Source organism: Falco biarmicus, chromosome 10 (assembly GCF_023638135.1).
Source record: "Falco biarmicus isolate bFalBia1 chromosome 10, bFalBia1.pri, whole genome shotgun sequence".
NCBI lineage: Eukaryota > Metazoa > Chordata > Aves > Falconiformes > Falconidae > Falco > Falco biarmicus.
The window spans coordinates 6,670,762-6,695,081 of NC_079297.1; the positions used below are offsets into that span (position 1 = coordinate 6,670,762).

Here is a 24,320-nt window from a genome sequence, read left to right on the forward strand (position 1 = left end):
AACCCAGATTTTGATCCCCCTGCTCCAAATAAAACAGTGCTTTACATCCCAAACAGGTTACAACAATGTCCAATGAATTCAACGTGATTCTTTCATTTCAGTGAGCTATAGAAATCTGAGCTCCAGATGCAGTAGCCATTCTCAAGGTACTTTTACTAGTCTAAAGAGGTAACACAACCCCTAAATCTCAAAGCTCTTCTTATACATTCGTGACAAACTTACGCCAAGACTATTACAACGCAAACATTGCTCCCCCAGAAGTACCCAGGACTTCTATACTCCTGAACCTGGAAATGGAAGGGTTTTGGTTCTCCTTACATGTGTTGTGAGGCATTAGGAAAGAGATGCGAGTACTGAGGGGCTGAATCTTCAGGGCCGTGAGGAGCAGCATGGCTTATAACCATCAGCACAGGCCTGTGAGGGTACATCTTCTTTGAGATTCTGAAGAAGGTAATACTGTCATTGGTAATCAGATCAGTTAGATAATCCTGCAAGCAGAAGTAAAAGGGTAATGAGATCCTTGAAAAATAATATCAAGTTGGGGGGTAAGATGGGAAGGGGAGGTCTGAGGTATCATAAGAAACTACTTCACTCAGAATGGGAGGAGGAGGGAGTAAGTTACAGATGTTAAAGCTTCAAAAATGATACCCAAATAATTCTTTCTTCACAGCCTAGAAATATGAAAAGCAACAGGTTCCTCTCAGAAATGGATGACACAGAAGATCAGATAGGACTTTTCCAGGAGTGCATAATTACATTATGAATGAATCACAATACTAAATACAATGACCAGGTATGAATAAAAAAAAATAGAAAATTACAGGTCAATTTCTTTGCTTTTTCGTGTCAGTATCTTCAAGGTCTGTAGTCCAACCTTACATCGTAAAAGTGCTTTGAAAATCCAAATGGCTTGATGTTAATTTTACTTAACCTCCCTCTGAGCCAGAAGTCAAAAAAATACAAGATGTTGGGCTAACTGGACCAAAAATTTCATTCAATATTACAGACACAATGACAACCTGATAGAAATAAAATTTCCTTTGGAAGATATGGACTATCTTTCTGTTTTCTAAGAAGTATCACTATCATTCTTCTGATATCTGCTGGAGCTATATGGATTGAAGACAGCATTTTTAATGACAAGCCATGTTCTCTCTTAGGCTGCATCACAGGAAATGCTGCAGATATAAATAACCCTCCAACACAAGTAGGATATGAAACTGCACATGTAAAAACCAAAGTAATAACCGTCACGTCACAGCTGAATGCAAAATCAGACGTAAGTCTGGCTCTGGACAAGTAAACAAGTACAAGGTGTGGTACGTATTGGATTGCATCCCCTTTTACATACAGCTTTCTGTTCGCTGCTCAGACACTTGTTCCTCTTTACCACTGCCCATGTCCTTGATCTGAGAAGTCACCTTATCATTCATCAGAGGAAGCCTTTCTCACTGACCGTATTTACTTTCCCCAAGTCATTTCCTGTGAATTCCAGAACAAGGCTGGCAAAGTCTCCATTTATAATTTTACACATCGCTCCCAACGTGAGGGATGTCTGTTATGAAACTGCCGCGATGATGACTGTTACTGCCATGATATTTTCACTCCTGAAAGCAGGTGTAAACAGGCATAATTCCATCAAAGTTAAGGGAAGGGCCTCCATTCATATGCAGGGGAACGAGAATGTGCAGTAAGTCAGACCAGAGCAAAACTGATTTCTGAACATACTTTCAATACCTGAGATCACACTCACAGCTGAGGGAGAATACTGGGGTACTCTTAAAAATGCACTGACATTTACCTAAAATGTGCCTGTTCTTTAAATTGGTTGGTCACTTTCTTAAGTAACTAACTCATCTTTGATTTGGCCGTTACAAGATCATTGTTTTCAAATTTCATATTGAAGATGAAGGTTTTCACCTAGTCAAAGTGAAAATTATTCAAATTCAACGTTGCAAAACCAGTGTCTACCAAGACAAAAGACCAAAGAGAAACATTTCCCTTAACTGATTTTCTTTTTCTTTTTAAAAGCTCCAAACTGTAGAGGTTGTAGTGGATTCTGCAAATGCATACAAAACAAAAATGCATCTAAAAAAATTGGCAGAAACTAAACAAGAAAAATGAAAGTAGAATACATCCTGTTGAAAAACCTGCAAGAATTTTCAAAGATCTGATTTTCAGAGGTCAAGTGCTTAGCAGTCGCTTTTGAGAACAGAATCAGTAATGTTTTTTTCTAGCTTTCCACTGGCACATAATTAATATTAACTATGTCAAGTAGATAAGGCTAAAAGATAATCTGATTATATTGTTCGTTGCTGGAAAATTAGGTTTTCAGCAACGAAAATGGCAGGAAAGGATGAGAAGTAGTCTTGTACCTCAGCTTGCTTATTCATTTGAACCCAGTGTTAACATCAACAAGCGCTTCTGCTCTACACACTATCATCTGTTTATTACCATAGCTGGTATTATACAAGAATATGAAGATTATCAAATATTTTTATTTCCATCCGACTTTTTTTATTTATTACCAACCTTGCTAGGAAAACCTTAGCCAAATGAAAACCTAAGCATTTTCAAGTATTGCATACACAAAACAGGGCTGAGGATACTGGAACATAAAGTTCCCTGTTGACTACTTGGTACAATGGGGAGCAGGTCTGTGTGAAATCACTCGCCTGACGTTGTTCCATGTAAGATATATTTCCATCATAACATTTTTGGTACATGGCTGTAAAGATTAGCTCTTTCATTCTTCACAAATCAGAAGGGAAACAAAAAACAAATAATTCTGCACATCAGTTGCCCCTTCCCCATAGCAGCTAGTGATAGAAAAGGAAACCCTAGAAGCCTGTTAAGTTTTATCTTTCAATACAAAGTACATTCAATTAAAAATGGTAAATAGGGAAGGGGAAAGGAGAAATCACACAGACATCAACCTTTTAAAAGGAAAAGCTGACTGTAAACACATTACTAATGAAACACAAATAAAGAGGCAGGATTTGTGCTCAGTAAGAGAAAGAAAACCAAATCCCTGTTAAGCAAATACACCTTACAAATTCGTATCAGTCCAGAGTGAGTCAACTTCCTAAGTCATACACTACTTAAACTACAACAGTTCATGGATAACTTTATTTACCATCCTACTTCTGAGACAATTCATGCCATTTTAGGAATTCACAAAAGCAGGTCCCTTTGGAAAGGTAACGCTTTTGGCTGAAATAAACAAACTCCTGACTGCAAACAGGAAACTTTGAGCTATAACATGTGCTAGATGAGGAAAAAAATTATACTGCATTTGACAAAGATTATCAAGCATTTAAGTAAGTTTGGCCAGGGTATAACATCCTTACAAGGATATTAAAAAACATAGGCACTTGTAACAATGCACAGAGATACACATTTAATAGTTATATGCCACTCATTCAGAATTGCCATAAGATATACCAAGATATTATGAATTCTCCATCATATTACGGTTGTGAAACAAGTTCCTTAAACTGAAATAAAAAGATGTGTCTAGCTGGAGCGAACCAGATTCTTATTTCATTTATGCTCATGTAACTCCACTGGAGTCAGTTCTGGTACCAGGGAACAGATGAGAATCAGACTCAACACACAATAATTAAAGTACAAAGCACAGAAGTAGTTATCATGCAGCATTTAAATCTATTTTCACATCTTCAGCTCGTAATACATACTACAGTCTCAGGACACTTTGTTTGCTTCCATCACTGCCAGCAGTATTTTCAGTAACATGACCCTCCCAGAACAGAAGATAACGAAAAGTCCAAACACAACACCTGTTGGGTTGTAGCTAATGTTACACGTAGCAGCTTCCAAGTACAAGAAGAATTCTTTAGTTTGACTGAAACCATAAAGCCTAACTTTCACACAGTCATGTCCAAATGCTGTAAAAATAGAAACAAATCAGGAGGACCTACCCTGGAGTAGTCATATCCATGCTTCTCTTTCACTCCATTTCTACAGAGCGTGTAGTTGTAAAATCGAGAGTTTTTAAGTAATCCAACCCATTCTTTCCAACCAGGAGGCACATAGGAGCCATTGTACTCATTAAGGTACTTTCCAAAGAAAGCTAGGGGTAGAGAAAGCAAAAGCATCATAAGAAGGTGTAACATAAACACTTCAAAGACACTGTATTTAACTGTATTCTTTCCTTTCTGTCTCTTCTGAGAGGAGATTTTTCTTCATTCCAATACATTTACGATAAGAGACCACAGAATAGCTTTGGTTGGAAGGGACCTTTAAAGGCCATCTAGTCCAACCCTCAGTAAGGTAAGTTCTAAGTCTGCCTGCGTTTCTTTATTTCAGAGCTTCATAATGCAGAACTTTTGATTTACAATCTGACTACGTATGAAAGAATCTGGACCACAATTACCATTTTATTTCCCTTAGTGCCTGATATACTCAGAATCAGAGGAACAAAACAGAGAATGCTTAAAATAGCGCCAGTTGCCACATTATCTCACCCTACTCTGAATCACCCAATTCAGCTAATTTTTCATTCTGGTTACACCCGCTTAAGCCATCTCCACCTAAGGAACTGGCAGAAGCAGTGAAGTCTCTAACAGGAGGCTGGCTTGGGAGAAAAGATGACAAACGAGGACCATAAATGCGATGAGATTTTAAACTTGCTGCATAGAAGAAATGAAGAAACAGCCTGTTTGGCAGAACAAGTGCAGAATGAGTACAAGGATTCTTACAGAACACAGGGCAGGCATTTGAGCCATCCTCCCAGAAGAGCTATATGTATGCTAGCCTTGCTCTGTAAGCCACAAGTGTACAGACACAAATTATTTTCCTGAAAATGGTTAAGGAAAATGAAAAGCATTAGATTTCTATAAGAACATTACAAATTCTCTAAAATACACGATGTACCCAATGATGTTTTCACACTATTCCAGTAAAACAAATAAATAATTTAAAGGAACATATTTTTCAGTATTAGTTTATATGTTATATCATCACTGTGCAATTATGGGATAAATTGTACTGGAAGATTCCATCTAGCTCCTTTTTTTAAAGCTCAAAGACAAAATTCTGCTCTTGGGTCTGCACACTGCACTGCAACTCAGCATCTGACTTTTCACGATCAGAGCTCAGATCTCAATTTTTGAAGGGACTGGCAATACATTTTAGCATTACCATAGTGACTAAGCACAAAGATCTTGTTCCACTTGTCATTACAAGTGTTTTTAATCCAGAGGCACATAATGCGTGCAGCATCTCACAGTGGCCATCTATCAGGGGATCTCTGTGCTTCTGTAAGGGTGACAGAGTATCTAAGATTCCGTTCTTAGACTCAGATTAAACCTCAACTCATAACCTAAGGGATTTGAGCACTCAATTCGCAGTTCCCAGGTTCTTAAAGATTTTTTTTTTTAAAGCTTGCAGACTACAATGTCTGATACTGCACCTTCTTGTGCTTACATAAATGCAAGGAGCAATGCTGTGGGTAGAGCAGAACAGGTTTTCAGCCACTGTAATAAGGGCCAGCCTCCCTGAAGTCAATGGATTTACATCTGCTTGCGGTAGGCTGAATATTGGTCCAAAAGACAGACACAGTGAGAAACAGTGATACAAAACAGTATGTAAGAGAGCTCCATGTCACTACCTGATGGTGTTTTTCTTTTCTAAAAAAATGGGAAACATGGTATTAGCAAAATAGTAATAGAATGGAATTAAACAAATTCACAGGGAGTAAGTACATTGTGCACTGAATATCCATAAGATCCAACTCCAAGTGCTTAGGTAGAATGCAAAAGCGTATTTTGAATCATCCTCCTCAGCAAATTTCAATGTATTCAATTAATGTGTAAGGTGAGCCAAGAGAAAGCGAATGTTTGAGATCTTTCAAAGTGCTTGAAAGAGAGGAAAGTGCTGATAAAATTAAGATCCACATCACAGAAGATGAGGAGGGCTCTATTGGGACACAATTAATAAATTCCTTAAAATTACACTATGCTTTCAAAATATTTTGTAAAAGCAGGTAAGGTGCTCTGCTGTTTTATAGATGAGCCATTTACAAAAGGGTTAAGCAACCGATAAGCATGTTGCAGAAAATAATTTGTTTCAGTATCCTAAACTACCTTATGACACCTTTTTTAACCAAGAAAGTAAACTAGCAACAATGAACAAAGCAGCATCTACTCCACTGCAGATGAAACTATCACATTACTCAGGGACTGCATTTCTACAGTACATACACATTCTCAAATTATTTTACTTTATGAATAACTTCCCATTTTTAAAGAATGAAAGGCAACTCACGAAGATTATATGTAATAAAACAATACAGATGCACATTTTTTTACTGTCCTAGTAAGAAAGAACACAGGATTGAAACTAGAGCATTCCCTCCTGAGGAAAGGCTGGGAGAGCTGGGCCTGTTTAGCCTGGAGAAGACTGATACGGGATCTTATCAATGCCTACAAATATCTTCAGGGCAAGTGTCAAGAGGATGGGGCTGGGCTCTTTGCAGTGGTGCCCAGCGACAGGCCAAGGGGCAACAGGCACAAACTGAAACACAAAAAGTTCCTTCTGAATATGAAGAAGAACTTCTTCACCTGAAGGGTGACAGAGCAGCGGGACAGGCTGTCCAGAGAGGCTGTGCAGTCTCCTTCTCTGGAGGCATTCCAGAACCATCTGGATGTGATGCTGTGCCCCCTGCTTTAGCAGGGGGCTGGGCTGGGTGGTCTCCAGAGGTCTCTTCCAGCCCCAACTGTTCTGTGATTCTGTGAAACACTGACCACTGCCTGCACGAGCAGGTATGCATAAGGCAGCCCAAAGCCTTTTGTCCCCCACTGAACATAGTATATCCAAACAGAGATATATTTGGCATTTCTGCTCACAGGAACCAATCCATTCCTAAAACCTTTGGCTGAGTCAGCTGAAGAACTCAGGAAAGAGGCATTCTGTAAAGAATTACTCCTTTGTTATTCTGCAGAGGCATTAAAGGAAAGTCTGGCGGAAGCTCCTTCCCGTACCTTTTGCATACCTCCCATTGTACATGCAGGATGTCCTTATAATCTTGCATGCATGTCAAAGTGCCTTAAATAATTCTCTCTGCTGTTTCTAATCTTCCATTTCGTATCTTTTTCTTTCCCCCCTCCTTCTCAGCCATTTAAAGTCTTGTTATTAAAAAAGTTTTAAACATCATTCCTCTGCAGTACAAAATATTGGGTTACAATAAAGCTCTCGATGCTGGTGAAAGATTTTGATTTTGCATTGTAAAGATTCTCTCTAACATAATTTTCCCCCTCATCAGATTAGTTCACCACCAGAGACAGCTGCTCACTGGAGTACATATGCCTTTGGTACATCCAATTTCAAACCGCTCCAAGATTTCATTAATAAACATTCACAGAGGCTGCTGTTTGATATGCTCAGCCACGTTCCTATATCCAGCCTATGAAATGATCATTAAAAAACATCCGAAGTGGCTGTTTTTAATAAATGCATTAAGAATGTGATTTTCTTTTGCTTTAAATACCATACAACATAGTTTCTTCTAAGACTACATGAAACAGGATATGCAAGAATTGAGTCCTTTGTACACTGTTTCCACTTCCGCAGGGGTTCATAACCTTCTAAGGTTCTTTTCTCAGTCTCACCCTTCAATGATAAGCACCTGCAAAATTCTTTGGTATAGAGTGGAATTTTTACAAGAGATTTTGTTTTTCAAGCTCTGCCTGTAAGGGGGGGGCAAGCACACGAAAGAATTTTCCCCATGCTATCAGTTAATAAAAAGGTCTGCTCTGAACGTACCACAACTGCAGATGTATCAAGGCCATAGCTCACTGCTTAAAAAGCAGATCTAGCATTTTGTCAAACGTAGTGTAAAAGCACAATCAAAAGAACAGACATCAAGGCATCATTTACCACCACTGGAAACACTGGAGCTAGTTCTATCATTTGCCTGTATCACCTACCAAACTCTACAGGTTTGTTGGGTTCCCCCCCCCCCTCTTTTTTAAAAGACCAATTCTTTTCCTAATATGTACCTAGAAGTAGTTAACACAACTAAAATGCATCTACAAAGGATATCCACAGAACTCTGCATTAAATGGAAAACTAAGATAATGCAGAATGCATCAATAAAATGATGCAGGGGATCATTCATCCCTTTTTACTCCATACAGACTGCCCAACACAGGGAGTTGGATGTAACAGACCTTTTCCAAGTTCTCAAACTAGAAACAAGAATGCAGTGGAAGTCAACTGAGATTCACCAGTGTAGAACTGCCAGATCAGATTTAGACACAGAATTTTCGTCTTTCATTCAGTTTCCTTGATTTGGCAGCTCGGATTCTGACCATAGTTAGTTGTCTGTTTAGACACAGTTTTGTTAACTACTGGCCAAGATCACTTATCCATTCCACTAATAACCTGTTTAACAGCATGATCATAGTGTTTATGTTCATTTTAAAGAAAGAAAGAAGGAAATCATGAAAAGAACGTATGAGAGGAGCACTGCTAATAACTTCCTGCTATGTTACATTCTGTCGGGAAGCAGTGAAGGATAAAGCTGTTGCTATATGTAAAACCAAGTCAGGCCATGAACTAGAAAAATATACTCCATGGAGCAACGTTAGCCTGGCTTCAGGAGGACCAAATAACCTTTTCACCTGCAAGGAAGATCATTAACAAGACAAAGCCAGGCTCTTCGTGGTGGTGCATGGCAAGAGAACAAGAATGAACCAGCACAGATTGAAACAAGTGAGGTTCAGCCTGGATGTAAAGAAACACTTTTTCACAAAGACAAGTGTCGAAGAGTGAAACAGTTGCTCAGGAACACGCTGCAATTCTAATCCTTGGTGTTTTTCAAGACTGAAACCCTCAGCAACATGGCCTGGGGCAGGCTTTGATCAGGTGGTGGAAAAGAGACCTCCCAAGGTTTCTACCAACCTGAATTAGCCTGTGACCCTGTGATGGACTAGGTGGCTTATGAGACCTACCTTCAGCTGAATATACATGATTCCAGGATTTTAGATTTTAGGAATATATCTGTAAATATTCATGCTCTCGTAATAAATCCTGAAGCTAAGAAAAAGTAAAAAACAGCTTTTTGTTACTCCTGGACAGTAAGCTCAGTATTTATACCACACATCCCTCTTCCTGGCATCGTCTTTTCATACCCTTTATGCTACTTAGCTGCACCCACCTATCAGCACTGCACTTATCACCACGACTGTGAAGTTAAATTCATGTTTTAAGTCATTAACCCTTTACATTTAAGCATGAATGTTGTGCACTAAGTACTTCAAAGATGTATTTAAAGCACTGTTTTTCTGACCTATTTCAACAGCAAACTTTCCAGGTATTAGGTTTTGAGCTGTGAGTCTTAGTTACTCATAGGGATTTGTTTACCCCTTCAAAATCCTTCACGTTTGTATCTGATACCAGTTTTCCCCACCTCAAAGTTGAACAATTAGCTACATTTGAGCAATCCCTTCATTCTAGATCGGGGAAAGGGAGGGGTGGGCATTTATCATCTTAATTCTGCTGTATATCCAGCAAAAATCACTTTCAGTACTTTTTGTCCTCTAAGAGACAATTAGAGGAAAGAAGATGTTAAAGCACTCTCAGCATGGCTAAGTACATGTAACAAGCAGTCAGCCCAAAATTCAAGTCAGCTTTGCATTCACATGATGGCCAAACATACTCCTAAACTGATAATGTACAATGGAATAAACCCAGTGAAATTAATGGATATACAGCAGAAGCACGGGGGTTCTGAAATAAAATTCAGTCGTATCTGTCATTCAGTATTAAATTTGGATCCATGGGAAAGATTGTTCAAGAGACATCAGTTCTCATTAGATATCAAAATAACTGACCAGATTTTCCAAAAATCAGTAACTCCTAAGTGCTGGTTACCTGCACAGAACAGACCCAGCTGGCACCTTTAGTGACAACAGGCAATATGACACTACTGCAAAGACAGAAGATACAGCATTAGTATTAATACTTCAGTAACTGCAGTAAATCTAATGGGTTACATAAAACATACAGCAAGTTCCTAGATGTTAGAGGATTTTTAAGGCACAAAAGAGGGGCTTAAGACCACATTTTGTTCTCAGATCCCTTCAATTCCATCAGTTTCAGGATGCTAAGGAAGACTGAGCTCTGAGGATATACACACACACATATTTTGTTTTAGTCTACTGTACATGATGGCCCAGTTTTTCTCTAACCCAAAGTACACTGATAGCACAAAATTTTCATGAAAATCACATGCTCCATCCACCACCATAGGGACACAAAAAAGAGTAGTACTGAAGGCAAGAGCCTTTACATGAACAGCTCTGCTCTGTAATGAAATAAAATTTATCATTACAATTCATGAAACGTAACAGTTGTAAAAACCATGTTGTACAGTGACTGGTAACCACTGCAATTAGACAAGCCTACAGGCTTTCTTCTTATGCCAGGGGACTAGTCTGATATCTAGCAGGACAAAGGCAATGCACAGTAATCTTTATGACACCTTTGTTCCTCTTCCTGGATTTGCATTGCACATTCCTCAGCTGTGGCCAAGGATCAGTGCCAAGACCTGTTTAATCAATCAGGGGAATTGGCTGAAGGGGAGCAGATGAAGCCAAATAAAACAAAAGGTCTCAAACCAAATAGTCTGAAATGGTCAACAAGGAACCAAACTGAAGGATGTTAAGAGTGAGCCAAATCTTGCTTGTCCTTCTCAGGTGAGCAAATTCCCAGTGGAAGTTGGGCCAAAGCCCCCTTTCACTAACACCTAAAGCACAGCTTACAAGTTTAAGCACAACTAGAACTGTAAAGCATAAATACCTTCCTGAATAGCCCTCTCACAAGCCCTGAAAGTCAAAGGAAAAATATCTAGAAATGGCAATTTTCAGATCATCAATCTTTATTACAACTCAGGACAAGGAGACACAGTGTGTCACAACAGCATCGTTTCCTGAACGAGGCAGCGCAAGAGAAAGCGCGAGTGCTGGCTGGCTGGGTGCTTCAGAGCACTGCTCTACAACACAGCTCACTACCAGGAGGCAGCCTGCCCATATTTCTTGGTGGCCAATCCTGACTGTCCAGATTTTTCACAAAATGTTTCCCCAACATCAAAACCACCGCAACAATGAGAAATTTTATTAGACGTTTACTATGGGTATTACTCCCCCCCTTTTATGTATTAAGGTCACAAAAGAATCTTAAACTCCAGATTTATCCTCCTCTCATCACATGCAACATTTCCTCCTCCACACACACATAAGAATCAAAGACCTCCCCAACAGTGGATTGTCAGACCTTTTTTAATAACAAACAGTTAAGCAAAAGTTTATCTAGCTTAATGCTGAATCTCTACTAAAATAAAATGCAAAGTCTGCACCATGCTATTTGGGCCAATTCCAAAAGAATTTCATTTAGAGCCATTTTTTCTATAGGATTTGAAGAAAAGCCGATTGCCAAGTTTCAGGGAGCTAGTGAGATATGCTGTGCAAGAAGATATATTTGCTGCATTTTAACAAAGCTGGTTTTTTCCACCTAGCAATAAACTTGGAAGAACACTACTAAAAGAATTAGTTCATAAATAAAAACAATAAAGTCTTACTGAATCCCATTAGAAGAAAAGTCCAATCCTGGTTCAATATAACCACCAAATTCATTTCAACAAGATATTCACTGAAAGAGAAGTAATCTACGTTCTACAGTAGTTTATTGTATGTACGTTTACCTTTTACTTTTGACACAAAAAACCAAACCAAACCACCAACAAAAACAAACAAACAAACAAACAAAAAAACCCCACACTTTTTTTCTGGTAAGTAACCAGTCACCCCTTACAGCCCTGAAATGCATCCATCTCATAAACATATATAGTCCTCCCATGCATAACATACACAAGAATGGGAAGTGCTATTATCTCTAATTTGGAAGACGAGACAAAGGTGTCAGGGCAGTACTAAAACATACAAAAAGACATGAGGATGTTCAAATTCAAAGAAATTGAAATTCAACTTCCAAAAACTGGAATTAGAATCTATCTGCAAAGTTTACATTGTAGGCACTGGTAAGGCTTTGAAATCATCACCGTTCTCCTATGTACTTTACTAAAAGATGGAATACAGCTTATTGTTCTATCTTGGAACTTCCATATCACTAAGCTTTTCCAGTGCCCACTAAATGGTGTATCACTGGTGTACAATGCAAGTATATAACCATGTGGGCCACACCGAACACTCACACCTTCAGGCATATAGGAAAGACAAATTAAGAAAACTGTATTCAGTAAATTACATTACTAAATTCAATTTGATCATTTTGAAAGACTTCAGCGAAAAAACCCCAGCATTATAGAAAAGCAAAGAAAAAGGGAACGCCAGAAAATTTTATAAGAACTTAAATTGCTAGCTGGATAAAACAAAAGATCTTAAATTGGAGTAAGAAGGAGGGAACCTCTTCTCATTTTTGACTGATAAGTTACCTAATATTGAACACAAATGGCACTGGAAGATGAAAAACTTAACAAGCCAATAGTTCTTTTATTTTCTAAGTACTGCTATCCTACAAGACCTAAACTAACAAAGATTTAAAAATTATTTTCATAATGTGCAAATACTCTGTTTAGGTTTTAGCTGTTTTGAATGCTATGAAATAGAGATCCTATTTCTGAAGACATTTCAAGCTATGAATTACTTCTTGCTTGAAATGATAAATCAGTATGACAAAGCCATTACACTTCAAATGCTAGAAACGGCATCCTATGAGAAGAGTACATTATAGTGGGGGAACGAAAAAGATGAGGTGTTTCTCAAAATATACAACATTTTATGTTGAAAACTGATAGATTTAGGGGAAGTAATAAGAGAAGGTAAGAAAGAAACAAAATACGACTGGAAATAAGGGAACCGCAGACATTGGATTATTTCTGTAGTTGTGGATGCCTTCATCTCAGACTCCTGGGAAAGTTTCATTGGATTGTGGGCTATCTTGTGGATTTTACTCCGGGAGTTACTCACAGAAGTGTATATATGCCTCTCTTCAGGACAGTTAAAATGTGCATTAACTAACGTAAAACTACATGCACAAGACAGGTGATGAAACAGTAGCTGTATAGATGAATTTCACTTTACAACCTCTACCTAATCCTCAGGAGACCACAGCTCTGCTTACTGTGTGCTCATTTTAAATTCTACATTATGGTTAAAGTGAAGTTATCGATGCTTAGAACTCAATTCAAAGAAACATAAGGAAAAGATACATGCATGTCTGACTTGAAACCAACTTATGACATAGAATTGAAGTTAGAGCCGGGGGGGCGGGGGGGGGGGGGGGGGAGAGGGATTAGAGCCAGGGGGCAGTGGAGGAAGAAAAAAGAAAAAACAAAACAACCAAACCAAAAGTCTTTCACACACACAAAGCAGGAAATCCAGAACTGTCTTTTGTTTGAAAATGTCATTCTTCAGAATATTTGCAGGATATTCCAGCTCAGTAATTCACTGCCATGGACCAAGCCTGCCAGAAGTAGTAGCACGGACAGAGTCAGTGGATTTGGGCTATACATCTGGACTCTTCTTAAGTCCTTTCCAGCACAGATTCCTTCTACAACAACAGCTATCGTGATACAGCTACTGTGCTGAATCTTTCTTCCACACCATTTTCAAGTCCAATGGTGTCAAACCATCTAATGGATATAACCTGACAGACCTTGCTAAGATAGTATTTCTATATAGAGCAAAAGATCCAAGGAAACTCATTTACCTTCAAGATAAATAATTCAGAAACCTGATACCCAGTTTTGAAAAGTGACCTAGATGTCTTGGAGGGGAATATCGTAACACTACAGTGCCTACTCGTGCGAATCACTTCTAAAAATTAAGTCTGACTCTTAAATCACTTGGTTATTATTTTTAAAAGTGGCCTTCATTTCTTCATCAGCTAAAAAAGCTCTCTTTTTTTATTAGACGTTTACTACGGGTAAACATCTTTTTTCTCTTTTTTTTTTTTTTCCTTTTTTTTTTTTTTTCTCTTTTTTCTCTTTTTTACAAAAGCCCTGCATATAGCATGTTACTCTGACTTGGATAATCTGTTTCCTTTATATGCACGTAGCATGACAAAGAAGTAGTACAGCATGGCATACTAGCTAGGACACTGCAGTGTGAATCAAAACTTGTACCTCTTCTTAATGTTGCTCTTCACCTGCATGCGACCTTGTAGAAAGTACTTCGCTATTCTGTCTACCCTTTGACTCTTTAGGTCACCAATTATTCCCTACAAAACAATTATACACAGAGATCAACTTCAGTTAAGTTTTTAAGTATTTCTGTAATAAAAAATAGCAACCAGCAACTACTGTGGACAGCAAACTCTACAGCAGGGAACTGGTAATCTAAGAATTCTTCTCCTGGCATGTATTTAGATATTAAAATCTGGTCACATATTTTTCAGGTTCATTCCTCCTTTAAAAAACATTTACCAATAGCCTCTCTCCTCTTCCTTACAATTCAATGTTAAAATCACTTTAAAATGTCAAAGGCTCAGACAGTGAAGTGGAAAAATAATTATTTGAATGCAGTCAGCCACTGTATCTTCTTAGTCTAAAATTAATGGGAGGAAATGGAAGATTGTCACTGAATTTTAATGAATTCATTAGTTAATTACTGTAAAGCCCCGTGAAAGTGCTAAGAATGATTATTACTTTTATTCCCAAGAAAATTTTTATAATGGCAGAGATGGACCTCCCACAATGACTTTTCTCTAGGTTCAAAACACACGACTGGTGCAAAATGACATTTATTAATTCTCTGCATAATTCAAGTATGGACTAACCATCAGAGTGAGATATGGATATATTACCATACAAATAGCAGCTTTTTCCTTTGTTAATAGGTTCATTTAACTGAAGAGGGTTAGCTGTGCTATAGGGTACTGCTCAACAGGAACAACGGGGGTAAGTTAGCCAAAATGTGAACTGCATTTGCTGCATACTGAGCCCCATTAAGCCCTAACATAAACTAACAGAACTCTCTCAGAAGATTCACTGAAGCAAAAGTGTCCTTCTGCCAGGCTGCATTTGGCCCACCATACCTAATTCTGTTGAATTTAATAAGATAAACATGTCTTTTCATTTCCTGACTGCAGATAAGGCTGACAAAATATTTTGGAATCAATCACCAATTTTAAGACCTAATCTTTCAGCCAGCCAGGCAAATGGAAAAGAGAAGCTTTTCTCATTAAGTAATGTCTAAGGGAAAGTTTAAATCTGTATTCCCATAAAACATCTTGGTATTTGTTGCTGCAGGACCCAAGCATGCAGCAATGCATTGTGCATTTTAAAAGCTGTCTCACAGAAAGAGATGTGTATGTTCATGGAAAACAGAACCTTTTTTCTGTAAATGTTTACACAGGAACCTTTGGCAGAGAAATTCCCTGACATTCAGAAATGTTTGTCACAGGATCTCTTTGTTTCTTTTGCATTCTAATCATCTCCTGCTCCAAGATGAGTACTAGCATCTACTATTTTAACTTAGTAATGATTCAGACATTGCTTACACTAACTTTTCTAAAGATTAATTCATCAATTGACTTGGTTTGTTTACATAAATTGTCTTTCTTGCCTAATTTCCCACAGTATGTAGTAGAACAATGACGTGAGAAGCTCTTCAAAACTGGACCAGTTGCTTACTATACTGAGACTGGGAGCTGGCTGCCTGGCAGCTCTGTAATGAGAACACAGCCTTCCAGTCGCTATTCACGATTAACGCAGAGGAAGACGTACCTGTAGCACCTACTGCTTCTACGGCTTCCAGTGCAGAAGGAAAGCCCATCTTTTGCATTGTCACGGTATTGATTTGAATCGATCCCCCCAGAAAGGGACAGTGAGCCCTGTGCATCACGGTTGAAAGCCTGACGGTTAAAGCCAGAGACAAAACTTCCCCCCAGTTCAGCCCCTTTCTTTCATCTCTACTCTGCCAAGTCCAGTGCCTAACAAAGTTGGTCAAACTTTCTGAAGTGCCCAAGTTGAAAAATATAAACCTGACAACCACGGCTGAAACTGAGAAACAATGATAGGGACGTCACACCTTTTCCATCTCATCTCCTATTTTTCCTAGCAGCTCGTGCAAGAGAAACCTGCACTGCACTGCTCCCTCCTGCCCGCATATCACCCGCACACTTCCCAAAGGCATCAGCAACAGCACGAGAGCCATATGGATCCAAACCACAAATGCCACTGCCACAGGGAGAATACTACACACAGAAAGGGCACTCTGCAGGAGAATCACCTTTTGCAGAATCGTCCCACAGGGAGATGACAGCGAACAGAGAAGAGGGCAAGGAGATGTGAAACAAATGGCAGAAAAGAAAACCAGAGGGAAGGTTAAGTGGAGTAGGACAGTACATTTTCTTCCTTCAAGTTTAAACAAAAGAGAAAAGAGAAGGCAAAAACCCAGGGAGAAGGCCTGGCTTATGAATTAAAAGAAAAACCAAAGTCCCTTCCAAAATAATAGCTTTCTCACTCCAAGGCTGTGAACTTAAATATAAAAGCAAGCCTCAAAAGGCTTTACTCCCCATGGCCTGTTTTAATTCTTCAAACCAAAAAATAAGAAAAAAGAAGGAAAAAAGAGGGATCAAGAAGCTAAGCTGTACATTTGCTTGGCAAACCAGTAATGACACAGACCTCAAAAAAATAAACCCAAAAACCAGCCCCCCAAAAGCACCTATAAAATGAACTCTGCTTCCAGATCTTCCTCTGCTCACTGCAGTCGCATTCAAGGAGGACTCCCCGTTTCAGAGACACGGTATTCATAATCTCCAAAATACTCTCCTTAGCAGGTTACTTTTGAAATTTGAGAAACTGAGTGAACAATGTTCTGAAGTACAATCTCCTGCTGTTTCTGAAGCAGGTAAATCCGATCAGATCTTTGAAAAGGAAAAAAAACCCGAAAAAGATAAAAAATACTTTCTTACTGCTGGCATCCTTCATAGTGGATAACTCATGACTAACTGGAGATCAGAAATGAACACCAGCCCCCACTGACGGCAATTTCCATTTAAAATTGTGTAATAATGTATCACACTTAACTACATGAATGAAGATCTCATTTACACCTGAAGATTGCTTTGTACTTGTAAAAGTACTATTTCAGTGTGTTCTAATAAATTTAGTTTGCAAATTAAGAGAGGTAGACTGAAAATGTAATATAGATTTACTAAAATCTCGGGTGTAAATTTAAACATTAAGCTAATGTAAAAATGTAAAACATGAATACCAGGACACTTGCAATAGCTATATGCAAGTCAGTACAAATTGCAGGTGCTCGAAATATAGTCACTAAATATAAAAATTATTACAATAGAAAAACATCAATAAACACAAAACAAATAACCTACGAAGAATAAAACACTAACCTTGGCATGGTATTCATATGCTCATTGGCATTAGTGCCAGGAATAATAAATGGAGGGAAACAGCAACCAAAAAAGAAGGTATGTGCACTTCCCCTAATTTATTTCTTTCCAGATTAATACAGGTCTTTATTTTAGAAAAACAAAACAAGGAAATTACCTATTTGTTTTAAGACCAAGACTTTGCAGCAGTAACATTTAAAACTCATGTGAATAGTTCAAAAGAAAATAATGATCTTGTTACAGTTACTCAAGTTTCTGGAAGCCTCAAATACTATAAATTCAAAGAAAAAAAACTTATACTATCAATAACAACTACAGTACAATGCTGTAATATGTATTATAAATAACACAAATAGAACCAGGTCTATGCCTGTTTCTCATCATGACAAAAGGCATTAGCAAGAAAAGTAACAAAAACACTGGAACGGGCAAGGACTTAAATCTCATGTTCAGAGAATGAAAGATGGAAAGAGGTGTGAAACACGTGCTACATATTTTCCGAAATCCTTTCTACAGGTTATTTATTCCTAGGGAGCATTGCATGCAAAGAGGATGATTTGTTTCTCAGGAGTACATTTGATCTTGCCAATGATTCCTCTGTTGTTACTTAAAACACCTTTTGGGAATGGATTGTCTAGAGAAACCAATCCAGTTGACAGCTCTGCCTCAAGCACAAAAGGAGCAGTCGTTTCTCTTGTAGTCTTAGTTTGATAACGTACCTGTTTTACAAAAAATTCAAATCGCCAATTCCTTTCCATAGCATTTTTTTTGTCTGTTCTGTGCACTTCAGGCAATTGCAGGGCATATTCTACATGCGCTATGCCTTCAGTTCAAGCATACACATTATTTTATCCTTCCCAGCTTCTGAAAAAGTCATAGCTTTTTTAGCTGTTGTTTTTTTTTAAATTTCCTCAAGTAAAAGCGCAAGGAAGCTAAACCTACACGCAAGACTGGAGCTTTAGCATTCTGCACTGCTGCAGTCCATTACAAGAACAATTTAAAATATTTTATGTGTTAGAGACTGCACCAAGAATTCCAAGGAAGCTTTCAGATGGAGCCAGCCTTGATCTTACCTGTCCTGTATCCTGTGTTGTTGAGGTATACTGCAAACGTACGTATTTCATGCTGAGCCTGCCAGGACGGAGAAGAACAGTTCTCATTGTTGGTGTAAGTGTTGTGGTTGTGGACGTACTTCCCCGTAAGAATAGAGGAGCGAGATGGGCAGCACATGGGTGTTGTCACGAAGGCATTGATGAAATGAGCACCTCCGTGTTCCATGATCCGCCTTGTTTTATTCATCACTTGCATAGAACCTGGAAGAAGGAAACCATCTCAAAATTATTTTCTTGTTTCAGTCACAAGAGCTAACAGAGAGTGCTCACATGTTACATCAGAGACCAGAATGAAGTGCAGGTAGTAAGGGCACTGTCATCTCATAGCGAACCCAAATCCAAGATTATTCTGTCCCCCTCTAGTGAAGTTCTCCCATTGTTTTAAGGACCAAATATGATGTCCTAAATCAAGATGTGACTCAAATCTGTTGACATAGATCATAATGCTTTTTTATTTCTCTCTAAGCTCAAGATTTACCACTGTAACGATCTGCACCATCTGTGCAGCCTTTCTGGAGCAACTAGTACTGTTCCAGTAGGTTAAAGGGAAGAACCAGTGTGAATTAGGCTGAAACAATGTGGCCTGAGGGTGAAATTAACTTTGTGCAGCAACGCTGACCAAAGTTTGCGTACTCCTGAGGCATTATTTAATCCCTGGTTTCAGAGGATGCCTGATGCCTTTTGTGCCAGCCTTCCTCAAACTGCTGAGGGTTGTTATCACAGAACCATTGAGTTTGGACGATTATTTAGTCCAACCCCCTGCTCAAGCAGGGTCTGCTAGAGTTGTTCTCTAGATAAAACGTTCTTTTCCCTAATGTGAGGTATTAGCAGGTATTGATTTCTGTAACTTGCACTGAACCAAAGACAAAGTAAAGCCCTCGTAATAATTTCCATAACAATCCCACAGAGTTCCATCTACCCACCTGATCCGTTTTGACAACTGTTACCTAAAATTCTCTAGATTTTCTTGGGCTTGGTTCTGCAGAATCAGATTTTTAGATGACTACTGGGGACAGGTAACACCGTGTAATTTATAACCATCATTTAAAAACAAACAAGCAAGTTTAATTGGCAGGGACTTGGATGAATTGGGGTAACGGGAGTAAAAGTCTTATTGCCAACAATTACTAAAAGCCCCACTGCTGCCAAATGGCTGTTCTGTTTCCTATTTAAGAAAAGGCCTTGGACAAAGACTGGGTCTTTACCATAGACATACACCTAGAGAAATGTGGATCCATACCAAAGTTCCTCCTGCACGCAGAAACACCAAGGATCAGAAGAAAAGAAGACTTTAGTGTCCCTCATCAGAATGAGTTATACTGATCTAGGAAGAATTTCCATTTTCCAAAGTACCCGTCATCAGCATGAGCTTGCAAAGGAGAGTGAACGTTTCCAGCACCAACCCTCCCTTCTTGTTATGAGCAGGGAAAGCCAACAGACAACACGGAGATGAAGGTATGGGCTCATGCTGGAGTAGGGTTGGGGCTAACTTACGCGAGGGTGAGTTGGGTTAATAGTTCAGCTTTAATCAATGCATCCTGCAACCATCTGGCACAAACTGTATGTTGTTTCTGTCAATAATGGATTTAGGTTTCTTCTAAGCTCTTTAGGCAAGGATTTCATTATGAAATTGCAACAGTAAGTCGGTTGATACAGGGCACATTGATATAACCAGGAGTCAAAACCTAGAGGGAAAATGGTCATAAGCCACATATGAAATCTGACTCTCTGGCACCATGAAGGATGGCTAATTGCTACTGTAGGTCACTTCACCTAAAAAATTGCCATGGTATTAGTTTTCTTGAGATCATTTTATTGGAATGAATATAAAAAAAAATTAAAAATTTGTTTGTGCATTTCTCAGGTCAGATGACATCTATGTCATACCATTTTGTGACAAGAACCAAGACAGGTTATTGCACTCCACCTGTAGAACTTCCTAAACTTTACATATTCAAAAAGAAGTTCCTGGAGAAAGCAAGATTTTTTGTTTCTGTAACTGTAGGATGGGTGTTAGTGCTCAAAGGCACTACAAAGGCACTAACACCACCAGTTAACAATTATATCAGTCGATTATACATTATGTGAGCCTGAAAACTGTGGCCGTTTCCTCTGTGCTGTCTTATGAGCTAGCCCAAGCATAAATAGACAGACTGAAAGAATGTTTTGTCATCCCAATATTAAAACACAATTTAACAATGCCTTTAAATGACAGAGGCATCTGTGCACAAATAACAGTACATGTTAAGACTCCCCTTGGGGACAGTAACCTTCTTTAATAAAACTGCTGTAATGACAAGGTCCTATATATCAACAGTCTTTAATACAAAAACATATGATCTAATCCGCTTCCCCAGCTTGAGAACTAATAGAGAGTGACAGATCAGTGGAAGGTAAAAACCCAGCATTCTCTTCTGTACAGTCTTAAATAGGCCAGCTTTAAATATTTTAAACAGCATTAAACCAGCCAACCAAAACTTATTTTCTTCAGCTTGCCTCCAATACAAACATAGAATTGTGAGAAAAAGTAGAAATTGGTCTTTCCGTAGCAGAAGATTAGTTATGTGTTAATCAGCAACTGGAACCTCACCAAATCACCTCTGAGTTGGAAAACCTTCTAGAGTTTCATTAGTGGATGTACCAAGGGGAAGTCATGCCTTGAAGTTTCACTATTTAATTCCGAAAATGTTCTGTTACTGTCTAAACCCACCGATACTAAATAAAAGTAATTTAGTAGTTAAATGTGAAATTTCTACACTATTAAAAAATAATCTGTTGGACTACTGTGAAAATATGAAAGTTTAATCAATTTGATGCATTCAAGCTGTTCCCTGAGCAAAGTGATGCAAAAGCTAGGTTGAAATTCCACTTGAGATGTGTGTGGTATCCTTAACTTTGCTTAGTATGTCTTCTCAGTTCACTTTAGGGATAAGGCTTGACATTTTCACTAATATTAATGGAGAAAATATACCAGTTGTTTATGAAATAATATTGACTTTCCCAATAGTTGTGCCTTGTTGTCAGAGGCCCATAGTTTACATGGGTTTTCAGGAGCTTCAGCTGTTAAGAACTTGCATTAACTCCTAAGTCATTCAGTCGACTCTGAAGTACAATTTAAGAGGAGATGTCCATATGCAGGTAAGTTAACTGAACCCCACAATGTTAATTAACTGTTCCCTAAAGCCTTTTATTTTTATCCTATTCAAACCACATTAGATACCCTTTTCACATCTTCATTTCCTTGTTTTCTCCTCATGCTGAATTTTAACAAAGGTTTAAGGCCCTAATCTCCACGTATGATAACTAAGAAAAATTATCTTATGTGCCACTTTTGTAGATTTTCAGAGGAAGACGTAGGAACATACAAATCACCTCTCACTCAGATTTCTCTAACATGGCTGAAGTATCTTCTAAATAATCAGATCTTTCTCCAACTATAAGTTTATGAAATAAGCTGGCTTGTAAACCATAGTAATATGGTAGGCAAACCTAAATAAACTGGAGATGCTGAGTACATCACCATTATACTAACCTGGACTTAAATGGCTCTAAGGGGGGGGGGGACGGGACGGGACGGGACGGGACGGGGGGGGGGGGAAGTTCTTTATTTCCAATTACTTCTTTCTCCTCATCAGTATATTCCTCTTCTTTATATTTTGCTTGTCAGTATAACTGTTTTGATTAGAGTCAATCAAGTGTGTATTTCAGTAGTTCTTAGTGTTCTCATTTGTCTTCTCCTATTTGTATCTGTTACAATATACACTCGTTCTCCCTTGACCTGGAGATTCTGCATCCTTTTCATCAGCCCCACATCAGTCTCTTTGTTTTTTCAATACAAGCTGAGATTTGGTTTCCCAAGTGAAACTCACAATTAACAGTGCAAATTTATAAAATAAAAGGGGAGGGGGGGAAAAAAGGGAAAAAAATAATAGAAAAGCTGTACTCCTTTCCTGAAAGGACAACATTCTCCTCCTGGTAAACTCCACCTGCTACTGGTACGTTGTTAGATCTATCTAAAATTAAAAAAGGAAAGGCTGTTAAGAGGACTTGAGATTGTATTGTCTTGTCTTCCCTTTTGTCTCAAAGGTAGCCACAAAAGAACAAAAGCTACAACACCCATCAGTTACACAATATTATTAGAAACAGATGAAATCTTACAGTTATGCACAGCATTCTCTGCTACCTTGTCATTGCTTCCAAGTTTTCCTTAGCTTTATTTGTAATTCACATCTTGTTTCCATCTTCCTTAAATGCATTAACCACAATCCCCACAAATGGCAATGTTGATTAACTTGGACAAGTCACCAGACGACAGACAAGAATAAAAATTAATTCAAACAAATATTGGGTCTCAAAGCCATTAGTGGCAAATGACGAATATCAAATCTCAGCTTCATCAAATGGATTTTCCCTAGTTAGACCCTAATTTGTATGGACACTATTGCCTATTATGCTTGAAATTGGAAAGCATCAGATTATCAAAGAGAAATATACTGCCCAAAGGACTTAGACAATTGCATCAGAAACAAGCAGGCTAGCATAAAATAGAAGATGATAAATTTTTTAGGACCACCTTCTGAGACTGCAAGATAATGTACTTTGGTTCTTTTGGATATACATTATTGAAACTACTTTACTTGTGATCCAAATAACCATTTAAAAAAAAAAAGTGATGACAACAACATCATCTTCTGATCCTACTAATTTGAATTGCATTTGTATTTGGTGGGGGTTATGGACATAACAGGCTTTCTCACCATCTTTGAGAAGAATCTGACATCTGTGATGCTGCAGACATGCAGTATTACTGATAAAAAGCATTACTTTTTATCATCTGTAGCATCTGTAAGAATGCTGCCATGATGCTGTGATTAACTTCTCAACTGGATGAGTAAGTGTAGAAGTAATAAAAGCTGACTAACTTTACTATTGTGTTCTCTTCCTTCTGTGAGGTCTCTTTTCCCATTTTTCTCATCCATACTAGAAATTTGATCCAGTAACTGTCAAAAAAACCCACCAGACCATACATGCACAAGCTCTCATCTTTCAGATGGTGCAAGGCTTTATTATACTCACTTAAAAGCATATTTCTGATGCAAAATTATTAATGTAAACTGGTTTGTATTAATAGCTTCTCCTAACTACAGACAACATTTGGTAAACACAAGCTTGTTCAGGTAAACGGAACAACCCCCAAAATCCGGCAGTTAATTCATTATTCCAAATCATTAGGCAAAGCATATGTTTAATCTTCATCTCCTTTCTTCAACAATTAACACAGGGCTGAATAACACAGTAGAACCTTTTCATACTAAGTGATTTCGGTCAGTAATTAACTAGACATCTAAATGGACAATACCAAGAATAGTACGACTATGTTAGGTAACATTTAAGTAATTAAAATTAAAATTGTCTATGTAATGAATGCCTGCAATTACACAAAAAAATTTGTGTAATTACATGGTGCAATAATCAGTTATGAATTTAAACCTACTGCTTTGGCATGTAGCTTCCCTGGTTATACTTGCAATTGCCCGAAGCATAGTTTAGGTCTCTAGATGAAGACAGATAGGCAGGAATCTCACGTTTCCACAGAAACAGGAAGTTTGACAGTTTAAGTTGAGACTAATTTCTGCTGTCCCTGAATTGCATGCAGACAGAAAATACTTTCTACATAAGGGTAAGTTTACAATTCTGCTACTTGCTCTTCCTATCACTTTTCACACTGAAAAAAAAAAAAAAGGTAATTATTTTGAACGCAAGAACCTAGCTTCAAGTAAAAGCAGTGCCATACTAATTAGCTAAAAT

The 24,320-nt window shown here is 38.2% G+C and overlaps 1 protein-coding gene across 1 annotated transcript in view; it reads right to left on the bottom strand.

The window, feature by feature from the left end:
* Nucleotides 1-24,320, bottom strand: part of SULF2 (sulfatase 2) — a 162,887-nt gene that overhangs the window by 41,686 nt on the left and 96,881 nt on the right. Inside the window, 3 exon segments of the mRNA XM_056353314.1 lie at nt 319-488; nt 3,942-4,093; nt 18,474-18,713. Coding sequence (XP_056209289.1) covers nt 319-488; nt 3,942-4,093; nt 18,474-18,713 — 562 coding nt within the window.